Source organism: Typopeltis vanoorti, chromosome 3 (genome assembly GCF_054136105.1).
Source record: "Typopeltis vanoorti isolate ZY-2024b chromosome 3, IOZ_Tvanoo_1.0, whole genome shotgun sequence".
In the NCBI taxonomy this organism is placed as follows: domain Eukaryota; kingdom Metazoa; phylum Arthropoda; class Arachnida; order Uropygi; family Thelyphonidae; genus Typopeltis; species Typopeltis vanoorti.
The window spans coordinates 129389909-129416839 of record NC_143551.1 but is presented as its reverse complement, the minus strand read 5'-3'; the positions used below and the strand labels follow the sequence as shown (position 1 = coordinate 129416839).

Genomic DNA, 26931 nt, shown 5'->3' with positions numbered 1-26931 from the left:
AGTTTATATAAAGAGAGGTGTGAGACCTTTCTACACTGACCAAACTTAAACAGATCTGATGGCCTTCAGCTATCCGTTTTATGGGAAATCTTATTACATCATTTCTATGCAATTCCTGATGATTATATTATTGTAATTTATTTATTTACTTTTTTTTTTTTTAATAATGAGGGATTTCACTGACCACTTGTTGTCCTTTTAATGATATAGTTGCACTTTTTGAAAATGATTCTTTAATAGTAATTTTTTTATAGTTTTCATGATCATGCATATCAAGGATTTAGGCCTAGCATGGCCTGTTCCGGCCTTAGAAGTCATCGTTGAATCTTTTAAGAGGACATCCTGGTTTTCTTTTTCCTAATGGCTTGTACTTTAAGGCTTGTTTAGGCAATCTTTCTGTTTTCATTCTTTGAACGTGTTCCATCCATTTATGTTTATATTTTTTAAAGTTTTTATAGTTTTAATTATACAATTTTAGCCAGCTATATTACTGGCCTGGTTGGCCGAGTGGTTAGCACATCCACTCTCCAGCCAAAAGGCTGCGGGTTTGAATCCCGCTGTGGGCATGGATGTTTGTGATTATCTGTGGAAATACTAGTGGTGGTGATGGGCAGTACATGGTGGAATGAGTGGTAGAGACAAAGTTGTAGAGTAGGTGCTCTCCCGCGATGAGTCTTTGGACTCCCCCTGGAGGTGTCACTTAAATAATGAATAATGGTTTGAATCCCACTGTGGGCATGGATGTTTGTGATTATCTGTGGAAATACTAGTGGTGGTGATGGGCAGTATATGGTGGAATGAGTGGTAGAGACAAAGTTGTAGAGTAGGTGCTCTCCCGCGATGAGTCTTTGGACTCCCACTGGAGGTGTCACTTAATAATAATTTTCAATGTAACTGAGGATGCCTATGATACATAGGCAAAAATTTTACCATTATTACATTTATTTCATATAAATTTTAGTTTCATTGTTTAATTTTTCTAAATATGTCAATGGACGTACTGTTATTAAAGTAGCCACCATGGAGTCTGATTTTTCTAACCTTGTAGATCTTTATAACATAAAAATGAGACTTTTCTTATATTTTGTTCCCATGTGAATTTGAGCACATCTTTGTGCTGGAATAATGGTATTAGTACTGACTAGTTCATATCCTGAACAGAAACCCCAGCAGGTACTCACTGATATTAGCTTTGCTCTTTTTCCAAATTTCCCAATATAGATGTCTTGTATTCATTTCCAATGTTTAGATCTCCAACAAGAACCAACATCTCTATTTTCTTGGTCATCTGCCTTGTCTAATACACTGCTAAGCTTGTGCATTCGATCACCTTTTATATTTAAAAAAAAAAGCTCTATGGAAAAAAAAAATTAAATGCATTTGAATTTTGCAGGCAGTGGTGACATCTATGATGAATATAACTGAAGTGCAACTCAAGTACTTCTGTACTTTATCTGCTGTCAGGAGGAAAATATTTGTACTGATATATTTATTAGTACACAGAATTGCCTAGTTGTATACCAGTTAACATGCAGTAGAGGAGATTATAAGAACCATGTAGCTGTAATAGCACTTCAGAAGGTTGGAATACAGCCACCTATTATTTTCAACATGCTAAAAACGCAGGATCAGTAGGATGTTTATGTATCAGACTATTAACTATTATAATGATACAGAAGATGTATCAGACTGCCAAAGAATAGGTTGACCATGCTGTGTTAGGATGCCACAGCTTGTGAGGGCATGCCTCAGCCGTAATCCTGTGAGAATGCAGAAAGTGATGTCACAAGAGATGAACATTTTGCAGAAAACTATGTCATGTGTACTAACTGATGACACTTCCTAACGCCACAACCTATGCAGCAGAGGGTGAAAAAATCAAAGATACTTTTCTGGCAGTATGCAAACAACAGACACAGAGATATCCACTACACAGATGAGAAGATTTTCACCATTGAAGAATTGTTTAACTGCCAAAACAATTGAGCATATGTCCTGGATGGTCACACAGCATGTGCCATAGCACCAAGGATTCAGAGGTTATCACTCTGCATTAGTGATGGTTGTCTGGTGGAGGGTGATGTATCGAGGATATCCAAGTTATATTTCTGCAAGAAACAGGCAAAAGCCTCTGCCAAAGTGTATCAAGACACTATGCCGAAACCTGTATGTGGTATAGTCCCTGAACAACACCTTGTTTAATGATAGGCAGTAGACTTTATAACAGGACTCAGCTCTTGCACACAAGGTGAGGACCACACAACCATGGTTGGAAGCAATTGTGCCTGACCACATATCACCATCTGATTGCCCTCCTGGAAGTCTCAATCTGAATCTGTTGTAGTTCATATTATGGTCGGAGCTTGGGAGAGCAGCCTGCAAGAAACGACACCCCAGCATCGTCAACCTGAGGGTGGATTTGGAGCAGTGGCAGCATTTCCAGTGGATATTGTACATGCTACCATCGATGTGTGGTTCCAAAGATTTCGGGTGTATGTGAAGGTAAAAGGGGGAACATTTCAAATATCAGGTGCTATTATATTCATGTGGTTTGTATGTGCTGAAAGCTGGAAATGATTTACTAACAGATTAAAGGTTTATGCACGGATCAAGTTGTAACAACATTTATGGCTAGACTAGATAGATAGGTAAAAGTAAAGAAAGTCAGGGTGCACTAGTTTGTCTACTAAATACACTTTTTTTTTTTTTTTTTTTTTGTATATCAAGTGTAATTTCTGGCAATTTTTTTTATTTTTTCGAATTAAATGTAACAAATCTGTAACATGTGGGATAAGAGTAACATAATCTGGTGTAGAAATTTTTATATTCAAAAGTTTAATTTATTAAATCCTGGTCATTGATTATATCAATTGTAAAAATAGGCTGCCAGAAGTATCAGATTTTTATACTGAAATCTAAACACACAAATAAGATCCTTGATATGTGTATTTTGCTATGATAATTCTTTTATATTTTTAAAAATCAATCTTAATTTCAACAATAATCAAATGAATTGAGTCTTCATGGTTCTATATACCAGGGGTGGCCAGAGTTTTGGCAGCAAGAGCCATAGTTACCTACCAGAAATTGTTAAGAGCCACAAATTTACTTTCTGGAACATTTTTAAGGGCAACATCAAAAGCTTCCTTAATATGAACGCCAGAGTACGATCTTTTAATGCTATTAAATCTAATAATTCTTCTCACGTCACTCTGTCCTCAAGAACGAAAATTGCTAACTGTGGTTGGTCTGTAATGTCAGTTGATTATTTTGCATCTTTTAATGTATCTTTTTAAATTTTCTGACAAGGTAATATAAATTTAACTACATTGCTGAACAGCAATGTAGTTAATTGAAAAATTAAATTAAAAACGATAGAAAATTAAGAAAAATTATAAATATTTTTTATTTGTTAGTTGAGCCACAATAAAACTTAAGAAGAGCCACATGCGGCTCACGAGCTGCAGTTTGGCCACGTGGCTATATACAACAATGAAAAACAGTTTAATAATGCTAAAATACATTAAATGTAACATACAATATTCTGATCTTTAACCACAGTATTTCATCATAGAATCTAAAGAAATAATTAACTGAATCACACTTGATCTCGCTATATCTGTTCTCTGGAACAGCTGTTAAATAATTACTGTTCTAATGGAACCTTAAAATATCTGATAAATATTTCTCTTTCTGTATGAGAAACTTCATTTATCAAGATCCAAAATTTCTTTTCACCACTGTGATTCCAGTTACCTTGTAACATAACATCTAAATAACTTATAAATTTCTTTCTTTATGAAAGATTAATACTAATGGAACTTTCCTCAAACTTGTTCCAAAAATGCTTCCAGATTCCTATCTCTCCTTCTCACAGCTCTACCTTCAGATGTTTATTTATTGTGTTCTTTCTCCTTACGCATGCTCCAGTGAACATAACATTTCTGGCTCAGCTTCAGTTACGAAATGAGAAGCACCACCATTGAGTGTTATGGTGCTTTGGTTGAAAGTGGTAAAAACTCAGTTTTTCAGAAAAATACACAAGTCTTAACTTATTATGTATTATAACATATCCAAGCACTAAAATTTTTATTTCTATTTTGGTCTCACGGCAATGCAAATCAAGTGAACGCGCTTCATTAAAAAAATATTTTTTTTCGCTATACGTAAATAAATGTAGTTATGCATTGCAAATATAATATATTTACAATGCATAACTATTATATAAAAATAACAGAAATTAATAATTTGAAACAGAAAATTTAAGTTTACATTTATTTAATTAAATAAAACAACTGTAGAACATCTATATACATATACTGATGGTCTACACTGGGAACCCTGCAGACCAAACCAAAGCCATTACTTACTTCTTTTCTTTTAGAGTCACACGGTGATCAGCATCCATTTTAAAAATTTATGGACTTTACAATTGTGTTAAAAAACATTTTTATTATCCTGACGTTTCGATCTTCACATCAAGATCATCATCTGGAGCATACATCAATATACAAGACAAGCTGAGTTACATTATTAACTGTAACCTAAAGTAACAATGCCTTGATCACATGTTATTCTACCGGCTAGCGAAAAAAAAATAAAAATAAATAAAAAAGAATTTACAAATTACATCAACCTAAATTCTATTTACAATGACAGGAATAAACATTCTTTCAGATGGTTTTCTTTCAGAAAAACAATGATGTCCTATTTTTAGTATCACAATTCTTATTTTTGCTTTTAAGATACTGGATTTTCTATAGTCCTGTTTATAGTTGTTCTTAGTGAGGAACGTTCCGTGGGTCGAATAGATGGTCTAAAAATCCCATATGTTTGGGATTTTTAGACCATCATTATTGTTCAGATTGGGGTGGTTGATAATAATCTCACATGCTTCCTTAAATTTCCGTTCATACCATGTTTTAGTGCGATGTAGGCAGCTGGTGCTTTTCCAGCCAATTCTGTGTAAGGTATTCAAAGCATGATCAGAAAGGCCAGCTTCACCATAATTATTATATTTAATGTGTTGTTTATGTTCTTTTTGTCTGATAGGAAATGTGCATCCTGTTTCTCCTATATATGGTGTGTTGCAAGTACAATAAATCCGGTATACTCCAGGGTGGGCTAGTGGAGGGAGTGGGTCTTTGGATGAGTTCAGCAAGCTTTTTAATTTTGCAGGAGGTTTGAAGGTGGCTTTGAGGTTGTATTTTTGTAGTACTCTGTTTATTTTGTCTGATCTAGTGTAAATGAATTTAAGGGAAGGTATGATAGCTGGGTTGGGTAATTTACAGCCTCCCTCGATGAGTCCTTGACTCCCTGGAGGTCTCAGATAATAATAGGTGATTGACTGATGAAAGTGTTCCAGTCAGCCTGGTCAATTTTCATATAGGTATCCGTGTGGGTGAAAATGGTTCCAGTGAAGACGTTGTGCAGAGAACAGGAAAGTGATCACTTCCATATATGTTTTCTTCAACGTCCCACGCGAGTAGTGGAAGAATGGAAGGGGAGCAGATTGTAAGATCAATTGCAGAATATGAATGCTTAGGCATATGGAAGAAAGTATTGAGTTTATTATTTAAAAGGGAGAGGTTATTATTATCAAGAATTCTTTCAATGATTCGACCTCGACTATTAGTTTTGGCACTACCCCATAGAGTATTGTGACCATTAAAGTCACCCATCAAAAGTATGGGTTCAGGCAGTTGCGAGATAAGGTTATCAAGATCAATTTCATTTAACTTGGCATTTGGTGGTAAATAAATTGAACATACTGTAATAAGAAATCCCATAGAGAAGCGAATCGCTACTGCTTCTAGAGAAGCATCAAGTTGGACCTGATGGAAAGGAATATGACTGCCCACCAGGATAGCTACACCTCCATGAGCAGGACCACCTCCAGTTCTGTCCTTATGTACAACAGTGAAATTCCTAAAGGTACATTTCTCATTGGGTCTTAAGTACGTTTCCTGTAGAAAGAAACAGAAAGGTTTGCGTTTCTGCAACAACATCTTGATATCGTTAATATTCTGGCGAATCCCATGACCGATCCATTGTAAAAATTTCCCGATTGTCTTGATTTTATTGATTTGTCTGGTTTTCGGGAGGTTGAGGGCTTACCTTTGTCAGATTTATATTTATCCACTTTTTTAGGGAAGTATGGATGGCCAGTGTCCATCTCTTCCTCTGGTAGAATGTTCAAAATATCAAATGTGTTAGGGTCGGTTAGTATGTTTAGTTTGCTTTCAGTGAGTACCGAGGTATCCATTTTTTCTGTGCGAGTGTCTGGTAGTTTATCCTTGAGTGATGTCTCCACTATAATTTTTTTGACAGGTGAGTTTTCATCGAATGGGACCATTTTTGAAGTTGTCTCTGGAGTAAGGCCATAGGTCTTGTGATTAATGCGCTCAACAGAGAAGCACTTGAGATCATAAAGTTCAGGTTTGGTGAAATTATCAGATGGTGGAATAGACATACATTTTTGAGTTACTGTTGGCACTTTTTTAATTGTTATTTTTTCAGCATAAGAGGATCATAGAACAGGTGTAATGGTGGCCAGCTTTATTTTTGCATCCTGATGTTACGTTTTGTTCTGTTTTAATATTTTTTTGTATCTCTTTTTCATCTTTCCATTTCTGACATGCATGAGAGTAAGCTGGATGATCACCCTGACAGTTGACACATTTAGCTTTTTTTTTTCACAGCAAGATTTATTATCATGTTCTTTACTACCACAATGGGCACAGTAGTAGAACCACGACAAGCAGTTTGGGCATGTTCACATCTTTGACATTTAAAGCATTTCAGCGGGTTAGGGATGTACATTCTAACAGGACAGCTGAGATATCCTGCTTTTATATGCCATTTATTATCATGTTGTTTACTACCACATCAGGCACAGGTAGTAGAACCATGACAGGAAGTTTGGGTATGTCCATATCTTTGACATTTAAAGCATCTCAGCAGGTTAGGGATGTACATTCTAACAGGACAGCTGAGATATCCTGCTTTTACAGATGTCGGAGGCCAAGGTGTATCAAAAGTAAGGATGATCTTGGTTGAGACCAGGCGACCATTCCTACGTACCAGGATGTGCCTCACACCTGTCACTCCTTGATCTTTAAGCTCTGAACATATCTCCTCATCAGGAACATCAAGGAGATCCCATTCTGATATCACTCCTCAACTGAAATTGAGTGTTCTGTTAGGTGTTACTGCAATTTATATTCCACCCACTGTCATTGCTTTCAGCAGTTTGTCGGAATGTTGTTCGCAATTTCTTGACAGTTTTGGGAGGTCCTGCAAGTCCTTATAAACCTTTTTTGGATAAAGAAGGGTGACATTTTCCCAATTGGGAAAATGTCACCCTTCACTTGTTTTTCACCTGTTGCATGAATGATTAAAAAAGTTGGTACATTTATGTTAGTATCCGATATCTTTTGTTTCTTGCTTCTGTTTCCATATGCTGTATCTATAGTATCAGTACTTGATTGGGACTTTGTTAGGGTCCCTGAAACATTTGAGGATGAAGGATTCATATTTAAGAAGTTTTTAATTTGGCGTTAGAGCCCCCCCCCCCCCACTATCCGGCAAGCAAAGACTACGCTCAGGAGTGGAACGACAGAGCTGCCCTGGACGCTATAACTGGCATTGCAGCAGTTCTAGGATCCCGACCCCAGACCATGGGGTGAGAGACTTACTGCAACACCGTTGGCCCTTGCAGGCAAGTCCACTAGCCGACAGACCCTGGCTGGACCATCCAGGCTCCCCTGGTCTTGCCGAAGCAGGGGCCAAAGTAGTGCAAGACTACCAGGATCCCCCCTTTCTGGATGTTCATGGGTCACACCGCATGGCAAACACAGCGGCAGGGCATTGTATCCCAGTGATGGTGGTCTGGAAAAAGGATAGTGAAAAAGACTCAGAAGAAGTAGAGCAAAGAATACGGGAAGAAAAGTAAAGAAAAAGAGGAAGAATGAAAAGGGCCAGTACCATCACCGGGAGGTCTCCTCCATCACAAACAGGTGCCCCACATGGAGGGAAGACAAGAAGTGCCAACTCTCTGACAATGCTAGAAAAATACCATCAGAACCAGGCATGATTTTGGGTTGTATTAACTCTTAGAACAGTAGCTCTGGCTGTGGCCTTCCTCGTGGGAAAGTATTGTTTACCAGTTTGTAGCTGAGGTCACTACATGACTCATGAACAAACAGCTTAACATAACAATGAGAATAATCTCTGGTACCTTAAGATCTACTTCTCTCCCATGGCTGCCTGTTCTTTTCCATATCATTCCTCCCTGCTTCAGAAGAGAAGAAATTACCACAAAGAAATAAATAAAATCAGAAATAGCATGAACTTTCTTATAGATCAAGATATCTCTCCACCTCTAGCTCCCAACCTTATCTCCAGATCTCCCATCTAGAATAAACTACAAAACAAGTACCCGATCACAGATTAAACTGTCAAACCTCCAGGATTCAATCTACCTCAATACATCTGGAGCCAGGTATACAGATTTAGGACTGGATAAGGCCACTGTGCCTGCCTACTTACATCTGTGGGGAATTTCAGTCATCTTTTTTGCATGTGTGGTACAAAAATGTTTGTGTAGACTGCACAGAATGCATATACTGACTGAAAGGAATATCCCCCCCCCCCAAAAAAAATGCCACACACACATCTATGGAACAAATTAATGGGGATATCATAATTCAACTACATGACGAGTTAATCCATTAAAAACTGCAGTTCTTTTTTGATAAATGCACTTCACTATGTGCCTTATAATTCATTTTTCAACAAACTGTTGATTCAATGATTTGTAGTTTTAATGAATTGATTTTTTGATGACTTGTTGATTTTTGACAAATTGGCTTTCAATAAATTGAATTATTGATTAATTGCCATTTGATGAATTGCTTTTTCGAGGAACTGCCTTTCAATTAACTGTGTTTTTGATTAATTGCAGTTCAATGAATTGCTTTTACAAGGAACTGCCTTTCAATTAACTGTTTTCGTGAATCTTCTGGATACCATCACAAGTACAGGGAACTTCATATGCTGCTAGATACGATAAAGGAGAGTCTGTCCTCAGGTGAAAATATGAGGTTTGCCAATCTGATATGATTTTGTGTTGAGGAGCTGATATTTATTATGCATTCTGGTTATTTTTTCAAATGTGCACTGAATGTATGGGATGGTAATCAAAGATGATTTCAGGGATGCATTTACTATTTTTTCTGGGATTATAGCCATTGGCTAATAGTATGGCATGATAAGAGCATTATCATCAGAAAAATGGCTCCAAGAGCTAGTGTTTTTTAGTATTATATTTTTAGCTGGATGATCGTGTAACTGTTTGTGCAAATATCTTCCAGTATGTGTAGATGTTCAATAACTAGAAAGGACAATGGACCATTTGGAAGGCATGTGATCAGTGTATCTAGGAAGGACAGGCAGTCATCAGATTCCTGCTCCATTGTGAAATGGACCATGTGCCAAATAGCAAACACATTGTTAACATGGTGCAGCCAAACTACTAGTCTGAGAGTGGCTATACTGAATGCTTGGTTCTCTAAGTGCTCAACGTACAAATTGGTTGGGGAGGAGCCAATGGCTGTCACATTTAGTTATTGTACATTTTCCTTTTCCATGAAAAATAACCACATGTACTGTAAATCTGAATAATTCAAATATGTCTTGGGGGGGGGGGTTAATAAATCAAAGTTCTCAGTTAATGGTACATTAGTGAAGTAACATCCAAACTAATCATTATGTCTGAAATATGGTCTTTTTAGAGACAGGGCAAACAGAATATAGCCAAAATGGTGATCAGCAAGAATGAAACAAAGGACAAATTATGGGATACTAAGGCAACTTATGTGAAGCCATTAGCCTCTACATACAAGCAGTCCACTTGTGAAGTTACTTCATGAGCAAACTTTGTTTGCTTGCACTTGGATAAAGGATGAAACCAAGAATGTAATTTCTTAGCATCTTTAACTTATAAATGAGAGGATCAAATTTTCACTCTCAGAAATTATCTTCCTGATAATGAGAAAACAGAATGTGGGGAAAGAAAGACTTTTTTAGATCGCGAAAAAACTTATGATAGGATATCATGCAATGAGTTATCGTATATATGAAAGAAAGGGGAAGGAAAATTTCATCCAAAGCCTCTAAATTATAATAAATGCTTAGAACTGGCAATAGCAAATAAGAGGAATTTATAAACAGCAGGTATAACCCAGGATGAACTTACTTAGGTAGTAGATCCTTCATCGCCAAGTGAAACATCGCCACCATGAGGTGCTGAATGTTATGTTTCAGCTCCAGAGCAGGAGTTCCAGTTTCTGTCCAGCCTTCTTCTCCATACAGTGTGAGTAATACCCTTCAGAAGTTTCTGGGTCTCTAAGCATACCATTAGACCTAGACGTGATTAGAGACCCAGAGTTTTTACTGATGTACCATTTTCATGGGAATATCAGTAAAAACCATGATATAGTAGGAGAGTCACCAGATGGCAAATGGGCCTGAACCCACCAGCGAGTAAGGAGGCTTCCCAGTCGGCTAGTGCATGATCCCACTGTCATACACATACATTCCCTATCTGGTAATGAATATGCAATTAATACTAGGGGTTCCATGAGGTTTTATTCATTCACCTACTCTTTCCTCTCTATATAAATGATCAACAACTCATGATTGTACATCGGAACAGTATATCTCATATTTCCTGAAGAGTACAATCTACAAAGTCTTCAAGTCTAATGTTAAGTTTCTTCTTTGTCCTGAAGTTTTTGCTCATCTCTAGTACTAACATACCACAGGTTGAAAAATATATATGAAAAATCAACTTAATTTCATACATATTTTTAAAAATCTGATATAAATAAAAAACATTTTTAAAAATCTGATATACAAGATAAATAGATGTATATTCCTCAAATCAACTACACATCTGAATACTGTCAATGTTATATGAAAATCTTACTGACTTCAAAAGATAGTTTCCAACAGGATGTCACATCAGTGCTTTAATTGCTTGTGACATCGACATAACACTGTATCACTAAAATCAAAATTAACTATAGGTATTCTTACCCATATCTTTGACTAATAGTGACTATAGGCACTATTAGTCAAAAGATATGGGAGGGTCGACCTAAGCCATGAAATGTACAGGAATCCACAAAGCTAACATCTAGGAACAAAAGGATGAAGGGATTACAGCAATATAATGAGAAATGATCAACCAAAAATAGAAAGTACTTACAAGAGTTCATGATATGAAGTAATGAATCACGTTCAAAAAGTGTAAGAACACCAGAAATCATTGATCAAGTGCACGATATAGTATTGGATGACCAGTGAGTCAAAGTGCGTGAAATTGCTGAGACTATGTGCATTTCAAAAGAACGTGTAGGATATGGATATATTTTGCATGAAGAATTGCAAATGAAAAAGCTTTGCACAAGATGGGTGCTGTGCTTGCTCAGCTCATAGCAGATCAAAAATGCACTCGCATGAAAATCTCTGAACAGTACTTGGAGCATTTTAACAAGAATAAAACTGATTTTGTGCATCGATTTATTACTATGGATGAGACTTGGATTCACCATTACACATCAGAATCCAAACAGCAGTCAAAACAGTGGACAGAAGCCGGTTGTTCAGCACCAAAGAAGACACAGTCAGTTCCATCAGCAGGAAAGGTCATGGCATCAGTGTTTGGGGATGCTAAAGACATTTTGTTTATTAATTATCTTGAAAAGGGTAACACAATAACTGGGGAATATTATTCTGATCTTTTAACATGTGAGACAGCCTGTGCTCATAAAATTGATGACATCTTTGCTAAAATATCTCGCATGTTGCATGCTAAATATTTCTACAAGAGCAACCTAAACGCTTTCTCCTTCAGCAACTTAAATACTGCATATACATGCAGTTTACAAATTATGCCATATTTTTTCAGCTACTAAAATTTAAACATATATGCAGTTCTTTTCTTTTTCTGCTTTAATTTCAACACTGACATTATGAGGGTTTAAAACACTAAAACTGCTAATGTAATATTTCTCATTTTAATTCCATGTTTACGGCAGACATGGTTATCCATAACTCGTCACACGATAGACTTTTTGGACAATGACATCAAATTCTAGGCAAACGGTTTCATTTTGCTATTGCTCCAGTAAAAATCCTGTATGCACAGATAATGGATAATTATACACAGATAACATTGAATTCCCCAGCAAAAAACTTCTGCCAGTTGAAGCATATGTCATTGGATTAGAAGATGCTGTCATACTTAAAACACAAGCCCTCCAAGAAGCAACATCTCTAAAGGAGATATTGCTACAAGGGCAATGCTACAGTGATCACAAACATAGATGACTACAATATTAAACTGAAAGAATTGTTATCCAATACATCAACTTATTTGCTTATAGCAAAAAATCCTATAGTATCAATTAAAAACAAAACTATAAGTCTGTTGGAAAGTATTATAATTTGGCCTAATGAAACTGTGTCCAAACTCGTTTTTTTTTTTTTTTTTTAATCTGCATATACCAAGATTATACAGGTTGCCTAAGATCCATAAACCTCAAGCCCCACTGTGCCCAAAAAACTTCAGACACTTTAAAAGCACTATACAAAAACTTCAATTAGAGGAGAATGATTACTTTGTAAGCTTTGATGTGTTTTCCTTCCCCCCTCTTTTTTACAAATGTTCTAGTACATGATAAACTAGTTCTCCTGTCCAAAATTTATCACCTTAATATCTGCATACTCTTTAAGCACTGCTGAAAATCAGATTATATTAAGCTGGAACAACCAGCTCTTTAACCAAATTGAAGGTGTAGCAATAGGTACACCTTCAATTTGGTTAAAGAGCAGTTAATCCCCCCCCTTCAAGTAAAATATATGGTCGAGGTATACAAACGTTGTCATTGCCATTTGACTGCATGGCTTACGGGCTCTATCTAACTTTTACATTTACTCAATAATATCCATCTTTGAATTAGTTTCACTGTAGAAGAAGAAAAAAAGAAGGAGCTCTTGCCTTCTTAGACACTTCAGTTACAAAGCAAGCAGACGGGTTTCTGATATATTCAGTTTACCTTAAGCACACACAAATTTCATCCTCAAGACATGCACTGCACCCTGGAACAACAGGCTCTACTCACATTATTCCAACAAAATCCTAAAAAAACATGACTTAACTTCTTGTACCAGACCTTATAAAAAATTGGCATCCCTTATCCGCTCCACTAAAGACCGACCTACCTGGTGTATACCAAGTCCCTTGCAGCTGTAAGCTGTCCTACTTTGCCCAAACAGGCAGGACAGCTAATATCAGAATTTCAGAACACAAGGACTACATCCGCTTTCACCAATACAGCCACTCTGGTCTTGCAGACCATGTGCTGGATTCCTGCCATAGAATATGGTGGAAGAAAGCCATGATAATACACCGTAGTAAATTCAAATACGAAAGGCAATTCATGGAATCAGCCTCAGCCCTAAGAAACAATCCAAACCTAAACAGATTTGGTTGCATGAGACTGCCCCAAATTTGGGACACCTACATCAGAAGACCTTCAGCCCAATCGGCCAAGAATATCAACATTGCCTGCTAGGGGCACTATCAGGACTTTTAGGAGAAAGAATAGCTTCCTGTTTCATTCCTCATTTACTGTGTGTTGTGCTTGCATGCACGAGTCTTGTATTTAAGTTCCTGTGATAATGGCAATGTCACGTTGCCAAAATATTGGAAGTGTATTAAAATTTATTTTAATGTATATTCTATTGTACGTTGCAATTTCCTGAAGCTATTTAGTAAGAAGTGGCTCTTATTTCCAAAGAACTTGCCCACCCCTAGTCTAGATCTAGACCCCTCTCTCCTTCGCTGGTGTCTACAGCATCCCCTGCCAGTGTGGAACTCAATATGTTGGACATACAGGATGAACTACTTTAGTCAGAAGAAAAGAAGTTAGGAGAATCCACACAGCCTACAAAATTTCATAACCTTTGTATGAGTTCAAGTAGTGAGTGTGCTTTCTAGACAGTAGCTCTCTGAAGAAACATGCTTATGTAATTGCTGATGTCAGTCAGTTCATCCACAGAATGCAGACTAAAAGTAACTATTGGAGTGGAAACATTGGAGAAATTAAGTAACAAGTATGATTTATCATATAATTCATTTGTATAGTAGATTCAAAAATTTACTATAACTTAGAAATTTTGAAATCATAAATTTTGTGAGTACAGTTACTAGCCACATGCACTCCCTTTTTGACTGTGTGTACGTGCGAGTGTGAGCGTGCACACGCACACACCTTAGACTCAACACTGGTCTTGATAGCTTTCTTCTTTTTACTTAATCCTCAAGCTAAACAACTACACTCCTGTGCTATTAGGTCTCTTTTAAAGGCCAGATTGTTATCCTAAAACTTAGCCCAACTCAACATCACCAGAATTCAAGATCGGTACTATCAACATAAGAAGTCTGAATGGCAAAGAAATGAAGCTAGCTGACAAATTGCTGAGGAATGGAGCTAAATGAGAAAACAAAAATGACAAAAACTGGCGAGATCTTTCTGAGCAATAAATACAAAACGTTATATTCAGGCAATGACAGTCAAGGAAAAGAAGGAGTAGCCATAGTATTCAACACAAAATACGAGGCTAATCTTCTTGAATGGCAGGCAGTCTCAAGTAGAGTGATGTGGGCAAATATGAGAATGGGGAAACTGGACAATGAGACTTATTTGTGCCTATTGTCCCACAGAAGGTTCTACTAAGACAAAAGTGGAGGAATTTTTTGAGGCTTTAGAGAAAACAACTGACACAATGAAACAGGAAAAGGTCCATGTTGGGGATCTAAATAGCAGAAAATGATTGTCAGACATACAAAAATATTTTGGGAAAATTTGGAGAAAAGAGCAAAGCTAATAATAATGGCTAATACCTGTTGGATTTCTGCTCAGGACATGGACTGGTTATTACTAACACAATGTTCCAACATAAAAAATGTGCACAAATTCACATGGAGAGAAGAGGCAAGAAATATGAAAGTCTCATTGACTATGTTATTGTTGATAGTGATTTTTCTTTCCGGTGCAGGACACCAGAGTGTACAGAGGATTTGAAATTGGAAGTGATCACTCTTTAGTCTTGAGCAGGATAATATTGAATTTCATATTGAAAAGCAGAACATGTAAGAAAGTTTTAAAGAGAATAAAAGTTGAGCAGCTCTCAGATGTGAACTGTAGACTAAAATACACAAATATTATTCAAGAAAAAAATGTACAGAGAGCAGGAACCAAACCTTGGAGATTCAATGGCAAGCTCTGAAGAAAACATTGATTGACTCAGCCAGAGAGAGGCATGTGGTGAGGTTGTGTGCAAAGATAGAAAACACAAAACTCTATGGTAGACATAAGAAGTTAAAGAGGCAGTGAAGGAAAAGAAGAAAGCATATGAAAAGTTCCTGACAAATAAGTTAGCTCTTAGAGAATACAGAGACAAATGTAAGAAAGCTAAACACTGTGTAAAACTGGCTAAGCAAAAGACATGTGAGGACTTTGGCAAGAACATAGAAAATAAATATCAAGAAGGTGGCAAGATATTCTGGAAGTTGTTGAGGAAGCTCAGAAATGGAGGAAAGAGTGCTGTAAAAGGAATTAGAGATGATAAAGGTGACATGAAAACAGGAGAAAAAGATATCCTTGAAGTATAGAGTAATTACTTTGAAAAACTGCTAAATGAAACAAGCAGTGATGACAGCACAGTGGTAAAAAACACTGACCAGGCATGCAATCAGGAATACATATCCATTCTTGAAGTAGAAAAAGCCATAAAAAGGCTGAAATGTGGAAAGGCAGCAGGAGTAGATGATATTTGACCAGAAATGTTCAAGTGTGGAGAGGTATAAAAGTCATAGTTCAGAAAGCCTGGACAGAGGGACGAATTCCCGATGATTGGAGTAGAGCTCTCATAGTACCCATAAATAAAAAGGGAAATAAAACAGAATGTGAGAATTACAGAAGCATTTCATTATTGAGTGTTCCTGATAAGATATATGCAAGTATACTTGAGAAACGGTTAAAAAGGATTGTGGAAGAGAAGATTGGTGAAGAACAAGCTGGATATAGGCCAAATAGAGGCTGTCAGGATCAGATTTTCACTTTACGATCTACAAAGTATTTAAGTTTTGTAGATCTGGAAAAGGCACATGACAAGGTGCCAAGAGAGAAGTTATTCCAAACACTATAGTTATATGATGTTAATGGGGCATTATATCAAGCAATACTTAGTCTTTATTTGAGTTGTAAGTCAGCAGTTAGAATTGAAGGAAGTTACAGGACAATGGTTTAATATTAAATCTGGTGTCAGACAAGGATGTACATTATTCCCTCTGTTATTCATTATCTATATGGAACATTATTATGAAGAAAGTGGTATTAAACCTGATATCAAAATTGGTGGTGTTAATCTCAGATCTTTGCTTCATGCAGATGATGTCATACTTCTAAATAAATCTGCAATAAGTCTGCTAGATTCCCTGAACAAATTGAATAACAGTTGTAATAGTTATGTTATGATGGTCAGCATTAAAAAGACAAGACAATGAAAATAGGCAGAAACACTGAACATATCAACTGCATTGTGAATGGAGAACTTATAGAACAAGTAAAACATTTCAGCTACTTAGGCACAATTTTCAGTGAAAATGGTAAGTTAAATATGGAAATAGACAATAGAATCAACAAAGCTGGTATGGTAGGAAGTCAACTGAATAAATATATGTGGAATAAGAGAGAAATTAGCCTAAATACTAAATTAGCTGTATGCAAGACAGTGTTTAAACCAATTTTAACTTATGGATCTGAGAGCTGGGTTAGAAGTAAAACACTTGACCAAAGACTAGAGACCACAGATATGCGAGTCCTGAGAAAGATTAATGGCATGAACAGATGGCATCAATGGCAATATCATATTAAAAATGAGGATATTAAGAAAGAAATTGATACTGTCAGCATCCAGGAATGCATTAGCAGAGCTAAGCTCAGATGGTATGGTCACTTGAGCAGAATTTGAGAGGAAAGATTAGCAAAACAAGTGTTCTCTGCCAGGTTGGCAGGAAAAAGACCCAAGGGAAGACCAGGATATATAGGTGGATTGATACAGTAAAAAGTGCCTTAGAAGACAGAAACATAAGACCTGATAATATTGGAGTCTTGACATGTAACAGACTGATTTGGAAGAAAATTGTAAATAGGAAGTTAGTAATGATGTAAATTTTTCATGTAGTACTATCATATCTTGTACACCCCTTGAGGGTATATATCAGGAATTTGCATTCAAAATGATAGAACCATTTATTCAAAATTGCACACAGTCAACTTCCACTATAATGAACATGCAAGAACCATAGAAATATAGTGGAAGGTTGCTACTGTGAATTTTCTTCAGAATAGCACCAATGCCATAAGACTCAGGCCAAGATTTCTCAATTGTATCTTGAATTTATTATTCAACTGTACTGTGAGTATATTATATATAATGGTATTTGCTGTGGTGAGAGATGATTGTCAACTAAGAAAATTATTCAATGTACTTACCTCGACAATATCACTATTGGTCCTACTTTCATGAGGTTCATTGTATTCTGTATATTTTAACAGAACTTTGTCCATATCAGTACTAGCATACTGAAAGAGTTTATTTGTACTGTTGAAAATTATCAAGGCAATTTCACAGTCACACAATACACTCAATTCATATGCCTTTTTCATCAAACCAAATTTTCGTTTTGTGAACGTAACCTATGGAAATAGCAAAAGAGTAGTATATTACAATTTTGCAAAAGTCATTCTCAGATAAAATAAAAATATAATGGCACATATATATATTAAATAGTTTTACATACATAGGGAGCAACATGTTGCACAAATTAGGCTGTAAAGAAGAGAAGATTTCAGATAACAAAAGCAAAAATAAACCTATAGGCAATGGATAAGATATGGAAAAGTAAAGCAATGAGCATTCTCATAAAAGCTGAATACTGGAAGCATGTATTCAGAAGTGTTCTCTATGGATGTGAGACACAGATAACGATGAGACTACATTAGGCAAAATACATAATACTGGCAAAATACATAATACAAAAATACATTAGGCAAATACTTAAAACAATGTGAAGTATGTGCTATTGGAAGGTTCTATGAATTAGATGGAAAGATGCAAAAGGTAATTAATGAAAAACTCTACAGAAAAGTAAACTGGTAAGAGAATCTAATATAGAAAATAATCAGAAGAAAACTGTTTTGGACAATATCTACAGAATGAATGACATCAGAAATTTCACAACCTTGATATTTGGTTCAATGAAAGGCAGTAGAACAGGACAATCAAGACAGAGTAGAGAGAGAAGAGATGGTGTGGAAGGAGTTGGTATGAGTTGCCCCATCTTTATCACGGGGAGTAACTGTTAACTTGGGGGGTACTGATAAGGATGACTTGCACAATATATTTTATCTACATCCCATCCATGAAAAGGTATTAACTTAAAGCCAATGAATAGAAGCCATGAGTGGTGGCTAAGGGTCAGAAAATCTGACCCTTAGCCACCGCTAATCAACACCATCACATAACATGAACACGCTAATCAAAACCATCACATAACATGAACTTTATCAAGCCTTTTCATGCCTCCAGATAGATAGCAGGGTAGCGGTCTCATAGTAGGTGATGAACTTTAATCCCCTTAAAACAATCAGAAACACCCATGTCCATAGTGGGATTTCAGCATACACCCTACTGATTGGAGGATATCATAAGCAGTAATTAGAGTTCTACAATGCAAATTATTTGGCTGTGACAGGCCATGAAGATAAATAGGCTAGAGGCTAATGACTTTAATTCACTTGCCTTAATGCAAAGCACTTCTGCATTACTTCAACCTTGGTATCACTTCTGGGTCTGGATCCCACTGATGAGACCTCAATAAAGGTCGAAATTGGTGTGGGTAGTTGGTCTTGCCCATAATGCATGCCCATAAGAATATGTGCTTTGCATTATGGGATAAAGGCAGGCAATGTGAAGTCATCAGCTTCAATATATGAGTTGTCCAGTCATGAAGTTACTTCACATACAAACTTTGTTTGCTTACACTGGATAAAGGATTAAACCAAGAAAATAATTTCTTGGCATCGTTAATTTAAAGTGTGTGTTCACAGGGCCAGTTTGCCTGTTCAGGAAGAGGCAAAAAAACAAACCCCTATCTATGTATGAGACTGATTAACTCACCTTTAGTCAAAAGAGACCAGATAAAGGTTCTTCAAGACCTGGATTCGATGAGAATCGAATCCAGGTCTTTCCAACCAAAACTTTCATCTATACTGACTGAAATACAGAGGCTCTGAATAAATGATGAATTTGAATAATTAAATATGTCAGAGGGGAAATGTAGTTCGATAAGGTCAAGGATCTCTGTCAATGGTATGATGGTAAATGAATAACATCAAATGTGACCATGTCAAAATCTTTCAGGTAAAGATTTATTATTATTAAGGTTTTAAAGTGAAAAAACCATAATAAAAAATTCACTTTAAAACCATAATTTGTAAAAAAAATCTTAGCCTGATAGATTCAGATCTCATGGTCATTTTATTGTCATGATATTGCTATATTACTTCATTTGCTGTCCGGCTTCAAACATATCAAAATTTTGTCCAGTCTTTTACTCAACAGTTTTAGCCAAATGCATTGTGCTATGGGGTTGCAACTATCAGTGTGTGTGTGTGAGAGAGAGAGAGAAGGAGGAAGGGTGGGGGGGGGGCTAATGTATATGAATTGTACTTTGAGTCCTCCTTATACCAAATAAGGGTTTAAAGAAAATGATCTGACTGCAAACTTATCCAGTACAGCAGAATGGTCAGGAAATAAGTAGATTAATTCACAAACAGTTGTTTCAGCTCCACAGAAAATATTTCAGATGGCCTGCTACTAACAACAAAAAGATAACTGTAAGAATGAATAGAGAAGAAGGAAATTCAGAAAGCATGCTAACCACATGGAAGACAAAACACGTAACAATGTTCAAAACAAATATCTCTGAAAATTAATTTCTGAAGCTGTATTTGGATGCATGTAGAGATTGAATGAGGCTCATGTAATTTATATAGCAAATCAAAGCAGAATCGCATGAAAATCAGTACATGATTCTTTCATTTCAAAAGTTCTGCGCATTATACTCCAGTTGTTAAATCAAATATTTATTTAACAAAATTATAGACCTTCAATATAATTTCCACATTGCCATATTCCTGATATTCAATCTTCAGATAAGATTCCTGGTAGGAATTTTTGTTGTTGATGTGTTTGATAAGCCAGGTCACTTCAGCAGACACTCTTGTCATGATAGTATGGAATGGTTTAATTTAAGAAACATATTCTGGGGATCAGGAAGCACTTCAGCCATCTTATTTAAGATCAGATAATTCTGTGAAACATGTGGCCTCACCATGTTTATATGATACAAATATCCCACTTAAGTCAGATTCTTCCTCTATTTTGAAGTCTTATTTAAAAACAATTTTTTTTTTTACTCAATGTGACTTACAAGTGATGTGACCAAAGAATACTTACAACCCACTGACAATCCATGCACATGCACAGAACTCTAATCCTTGTACAACCATGACAAAGGTTGCACGAGAATGTGCTGAAAAGTTGCGATACTCACCATGAAGGAATCGAGGTAGAACCGTGTAACTTACACCATATTCTACATATTCCCACAAAGTGTTATACACTTGTTACAACGATGCTGCATCATTTACAATCCTCTGAGAAAAGTCTTGCCCTTGTTGCAAAACCAATCCTCAGCTGCAGATATGACTTCTCTGTGATAAATTTTGTCCCTTACAAGTATTTCTTTAAATTTAGAAATAGTCCGATGGGGACAGACAGGTCTAGCAAATAGGGTAAATGAAGCAAACATTCAAAGCCCAAGTTTGTGTACTGTCTGTTCGATTTCATGGACAGTGTGAGCAAGTACGTTGTTCTGCAAAAGCAACATGCCTCTGTTCGGTTTCCCCCTTGGCATTTTTCCTTTTGTACCTCCTTCAATTCCTTCAGAGCTGTTGAATAAAGTGCTACTCTAACAGACTCATCTTTTTTGAGATATTTGGTAAGGATTGCATCATCATCCAGTGTGATTGCTATGGAAGGCCTTCCTGAACTGGAGGCATCTGTTGTTTCAGGATGGCCAGTTTTAAACTTGCCTGCCACCTGGCAATTGTTGGATATGCTGGGACACAGTCCCCTAAAGTCTTACACAAAGTTTGGTGAATCTCAATTGCAGACTTTCCTGCAGCAAAACTTGATGACGGTCACGCCTCTGTGTCTTTGAATTTCTTCAAAACCTCTGACATGTCTTCTTATATATCCTAAAAGAAAAAGAACAAATTATTGCAATTTGATGAAACCTGGGGGTTAAAGGATTTTAAGCTATGTTCTTTCTTGTAGTTATATCAGTTGCTTTAATATCATTTTTGCTTTAGGTGTTTATCAGAACTTTTCAGCCCCACCCCCACCCCCCACAGCTATAACACAGACTATGTTATTATTCCCAGGACTCCATGTAGTCAAAATCTCATCAGGGGCAGTCACTATCAAACATGATGACTATCATATCTTGACTATTTATTATAAATTAAAAATGTCAAGAAATTATGCACATGCAGTAACTTCACGACTGGGCTATTTGTATATAGATGCTGATGACTTTACATCAATTGCCTTAGTATCACACAATGCAAGGAATATATCCTTACAGATGTATAATGATATGTATAATGGAAAGGACCACTACCCACACCAGTTTTGACCTTTATTGAGGTCTCATCATAATTTCTGCATCTTTAATTTATAACCAAATGAAAAAACTTTCAACATCTCTAATCTAGAGTATTTTAGTAATAAGGCGTGACTCCTTTTGGCTACTTATATATGGTTAATGTAGACTTCTGCATTACTTTAACCTTGGCTCCCACTGATGAGACCTCAAGAAAAGTCAAAACCAGTCTGGATAGTCCCTTCTCATAATGCATAGCATTATACATGTCCATAAGGATATATGCCATGCATTATGGGATACTAAGGCAATTGTTGAAGTCATTAGACTCTACATACAAGTAGCCCAGTTGTGAAGTTACTTCACACGCAAAACTTTTTTTGCTTAAACTTGGATAAAGGATGAAACCAAAAATATAATTTCTTAGTATCTTTAATTTATAACATAACAAAATGAAAAAACTTTCAACAATAACCATTTATTGCTTCAACTCTCACTACACTCTCAGAACAATGTGTTCCACTTGTCCACTACTCTCAAAGTGAAAAATATGCTTCTCTCTCTCTCTCTCTCTCTCTTCCTCCACTTGCTCACCCTCCATATATAGCTTCTATAAAATCCTGATTTATGCTCACACATAGGCCCACACATCACCATGTAGGCTTTCAAAACTGAAATCTTATGGAATAAGTTGGTTAATCCTTATTCCAGAAATGTCTTATATCTGTAGATGTGTGTTCACAGGGCTAGTTTGCCTGTTCTGAGGGACGAAAAACCCTCTGCCTCCACATGAGAGCAACTAACTCACCTTTAGTCAAAAGGTGAGTTAGTCGCTCACCTTTGGCGAGCAACTATGGTCAAAGCCTTATTCTCCACCATCTCTTTACCCTATGAAAAATCTCTTTTGTATTAATCTGCTACAAACTCATCAATGCATATTTATCCTCTTATTTTCATCTCTCAGTACCCACCTATCTCTGTCCATTCACTACCACCACAAGCCCTCTAGTCTCTCATCTTCTTACTTCCTATCTCTGGTTTACCTTCAACTCTCTCAACCTTCGGTCCTTCCAATCAGTGGTATCTACAACTAACACACTTTCCTTCTTATTCATTTATTCCTTGCATCTAAAGTCTCAATCACTCTCTCTCCTGCAGAGAGAGAGAGAGAAATTAATAGAAACAATTCTATAAACAACCAAAATGCTGTACATTTCGGCTATTTTAGATAATGATTGATAATGGAAAGGTCTTGTTATACATGATTATCACTTGTGTTGGCATTTTTAAAGATAGAGGAATAACTTATATAATAAATAAATAAATTATTATTTCCAGGATTTTGTCAAAGTTAAATTGGCATCACAGAACACTCCACACTCAAGCAATATTTGATAATAAATGACAAAAGAAGCCACCTAATCAGCATCAATGGAAATAAATTAATAAGAATGAATTTATGAAAACTTTGCATTTATATTTCTTGAAGTATGGGTGATTTGGAGAAAAGAGCAAAGCTAATAATAATAGCAAATACCTACTGAATTTCTGTTCAGGACACAGACTGGTTATTACTAACACAATGTTAAAACATAAAAATGTGCACAAATTCACATGGAGAGAAGAGGCAAGGAATAAGAAAAGTCTTGTTGACTATGTTATTATGGATAGGGATGTTTTCTCCCTGGTGCAGAACACCAGTGTACAGAGGATTTGAAATTGGAAGTGATCACCATTAGCCTTGAGCAGAATAAAATTAAATTTCATATTGAAAAGCAGAACATGTAAGAAAGTTTTTAAAGTGAATAAAAGTTGAGCAGCTCTCAGAGGTAAACTGTAGACTAAAATACACAAAGATTATTCAAGAAAAAAGAAAGAGTTTGAGAAAAGGAACCAAACCTTGTAGATTCAGTGGCAAGCCCTAAAGAAAACACTGATTCAGCCAGAGAGGTATGTGGTGAGGATGTCTGTAAGGACAGAAAAAGCAGAACGCCATGGTGGATACAGGAAGTGAAAGAAAAGAAGAAAGCATATCAAAAGTTTCCGGCAAATAAGTCAGTTGTGCTTTTAGAGAATACAGAGACAAATGTAAGAAAGCTAAACACTGTGTAAAACTAGCTAAACAAAAGTCATGAAAGGATTTGGTAAGAACGTTGAAAATACATATCAAGAAGGATGCAAGATATTCTAAAGGTTGTTGAAGAAGCTCAGAAATGGAGGAAAGAGTGCTGTAAAAGGAATTAGGGATGATAAAGGTGACATGAAAACTGGAGAAAAAGATAGTCTTGATGTATGGAGTAATTACTTCTAAAAATTGCTAAATGAAATGAGCAGTGATGACAGCACAGTGGTAAAAACACTGACCAGAAATGCAGTCAGGAATACATATCATTACTTGAGGTAGAAAGAGCCATCAAAAGCTGAAATGTGGAAAGGCAGCAGAAGTAGATGATATTCGACCAGAAATGCTCAAGTATGGAGGTATAAAAGTCTTACAATGGCTGCACTGCATAGTTCAGAAAGCCTGGACAAAGGGAAGAATTCCAAATGATTGGAGTAGAGCTCTCATAGTACCCATATATAAAAAGGGAAATAAAACTGAACGTGAGAATTACAGAATTATTTCTCTACTGAGTGCTCCTGGTAAGATATATGCAACTATACTTGAGAAACAGTAGAGAAGGATTGTGGAAGAGAAGTTTGGTGAAGAACAGGCTGGATTTAGACCAAATAGAGGCTGTCAGGATCAGATTTTCACTTTACGACAGATAGTTGAGAAAATCATGGGAATATAACAAAGATCTGTATTTAAGTTTTATAGATCTGGAAAAAGTGTATGACAAGGTGCCAAGATTGAAGCTATTCAAACACTACATTGTATAGTGTCAGTGGAGCATTATATCAAACAATGCTTAGTCTTTGAGTTGTAAGTCAGCAGTTAGAATTGAAGGAAGTACAGGAAGATGCTTTAATGTTAAATCTGAAGCCAGACAAGGATGTACATTATCCCCTCTGTTATTCATTATCTATATGGATCACATTATGAAGAAAAGTGGTATTAAACCTGATATCAAAATTGGTGGTGTTAATCTCAGATCTTTGCTTTATGCAGATGATGTCATACTTCTAAATAAATCTGCAAGCTTCCCTGAATAAATTGCATAACTGTTGTAATAGATGTAGTATGAAGGTCAGCATTAAAAAGACAAAGACAATGAAAATAGGCAGAGACATTGAATATATCAACTGCATTGTGAATGAAGAACCTATAGAACAAGTAAAACATTTCAGATACTTAGGCATGATTTTTAGTGAAGATGGTAAATTAAATATGGACACAGACAACAGAATAAATTTATATGGAATTAAAGACTAGAGACAGCAGATATGAGAGTCCTGAGAAAGATTAGGAGCATGAACAGATGGCATCAATGGCAATATCATATTAAAAATGAGTATATTAAGAAAAAACTTCACATTGTCAGCATCCATGAATGTGTTAGCAGAGCTAATCTCAGGTGGTATTGTCACTTAAGCAGAATGGGAGAGGAAAGATTAGCAAAACAAGTGTTCTCTGCCAGGTTGATAGGAAAAGTACCCATCGAAAGACCAAGATATAGGTGGAATTGATACAGTAAAAATTGCCTTAGAAGATAGAAATATAAGATCTGAAAATGTTTTTGACTTGACAGGTAGCAGACTGATTTTGAGGAAATTATAGACAGGAAGTTAGTAATGATTTAATTTTTCATGTGGTACTATCACATATCCTGTACACCCCCTTGAGGGTATATATCAGGAATTTGATGATGATGTTGTTAGAATGCAAAAAAGGAAGGTGAAAGAATTGATTGTTTGCCTGGAACCAATGATGTGAGAGGTGAGAAGTATTGTATGAGGTAGGATGTGAAAGAGTTATTGGAAGAAGCAAAAGTGAAGAGCGAGAAGATGAAGTTTGTAATTCTGTTGCCATGTTATGATAGAGGCAAACAATCATAGCATGATAGTTTGAAAAGGAGGGCAATGATAGCTAATGAATCAATACACAGGTTGTGCAGAAGGATCACATAATATTTGTGGCCCTATGGCTTGAGTTTGATAGATGTAAAGATTTGTAGTCATGTACTTAAATGAATTCAGAATTAATGTCTAGAGAAAGCTACGTTCACTGAGAGTATGGAAGCACAAGGTCAAGAAAACTAACGAAATTAGGTTGATGGAGATGAATGCGTGTGAAGGCACCCATGAAGTGACTGAGAATGACCGAAAAGTGCAGAATCTAGTCTCAAGCAAAAATAGTGAATAACATAATTAATTCAGGAAATAAAGGTGGTTGGGGGTCTACAGGAATACCGCATTTTCTGGATTTATTATTTTCAGGTAGGAGAACATAGATAGGATAGGGCTGGGGTACTGCTGATGGCAGCAGATGGATTCAGCCAACAAAAAGAGTCAGTCATGCAGATGGCAGTTCTTTTGAGTTCAATCTGGTGTGACATTGAGACCAATAGGACAACATATAAAACTAGTTACTGCTATATATTGAAGGAGGAAAGATCATATGGCAGGAAGGGGATGGAATTCATACACTTACTGAGAGATAATCACTTGATGCAGAATGCGAAGGTGGGGGGGGGGGGAATCCATAAGGTGGCAACATTTTCTCCAAATGGGGAAAGTGATCATCTGGTCTTGATCCACATATTTTGCTACCTTGGGAGATAGCAAAACATGTGGAAATTCCAGTTAAGAAGAGGTATATGTGTTACTACAAGGCAGGTGATTATGATATACTTAGGAGACAGCTTGAAGCAGTACCATGGTATAGATCCATAAGAGAAGGATATTCATAGTGCATGGGAAATAATCAAGGGGTATCTGGAAAAAGCAATATTACAATGTATACCCAAGGTCAGGAGGGTAAATCAGATAAGAGTTATATGGCTGAGTAGTATCATTAAGCATGAGCTGCAAACAAAGAAAATGTTATAAAGGGTATTTAAGGAGAAAGGTGACCAGCATGGTAAGGAAGGCAAAATCAAATGAGAAAAATTAGCTGAACA

The 26931-nt window shown here is 36.3% G+C and overlaps 1 protein-coding gene across 4 annotated transcripts in view; it reads right to left on the bottom strand.

Annotated features, from left to right (window-relative positions):
• LOC150108562 (myocyte-specific enhancer factor 2C-like) overlaps positions 1-26931 on the bottom strand; it is a 279724-nt gene that overhangs the window by 85193 nt on the left and 167600 nt on the right. For all 4 annotated transcript variants that reach the window (XM_090415997.1, XM_090416001.1, XM_090415999.1 and 1 more), the window contains exon 4: positions 17631-17834. In XM_090415997.1, the coding sequence (XP_090272123.1) occupies positions 17631-17834 (204 nt within the window). The remainder of the gene's footprint in view (positions 1-17630; positions 17835-26931) is intronic.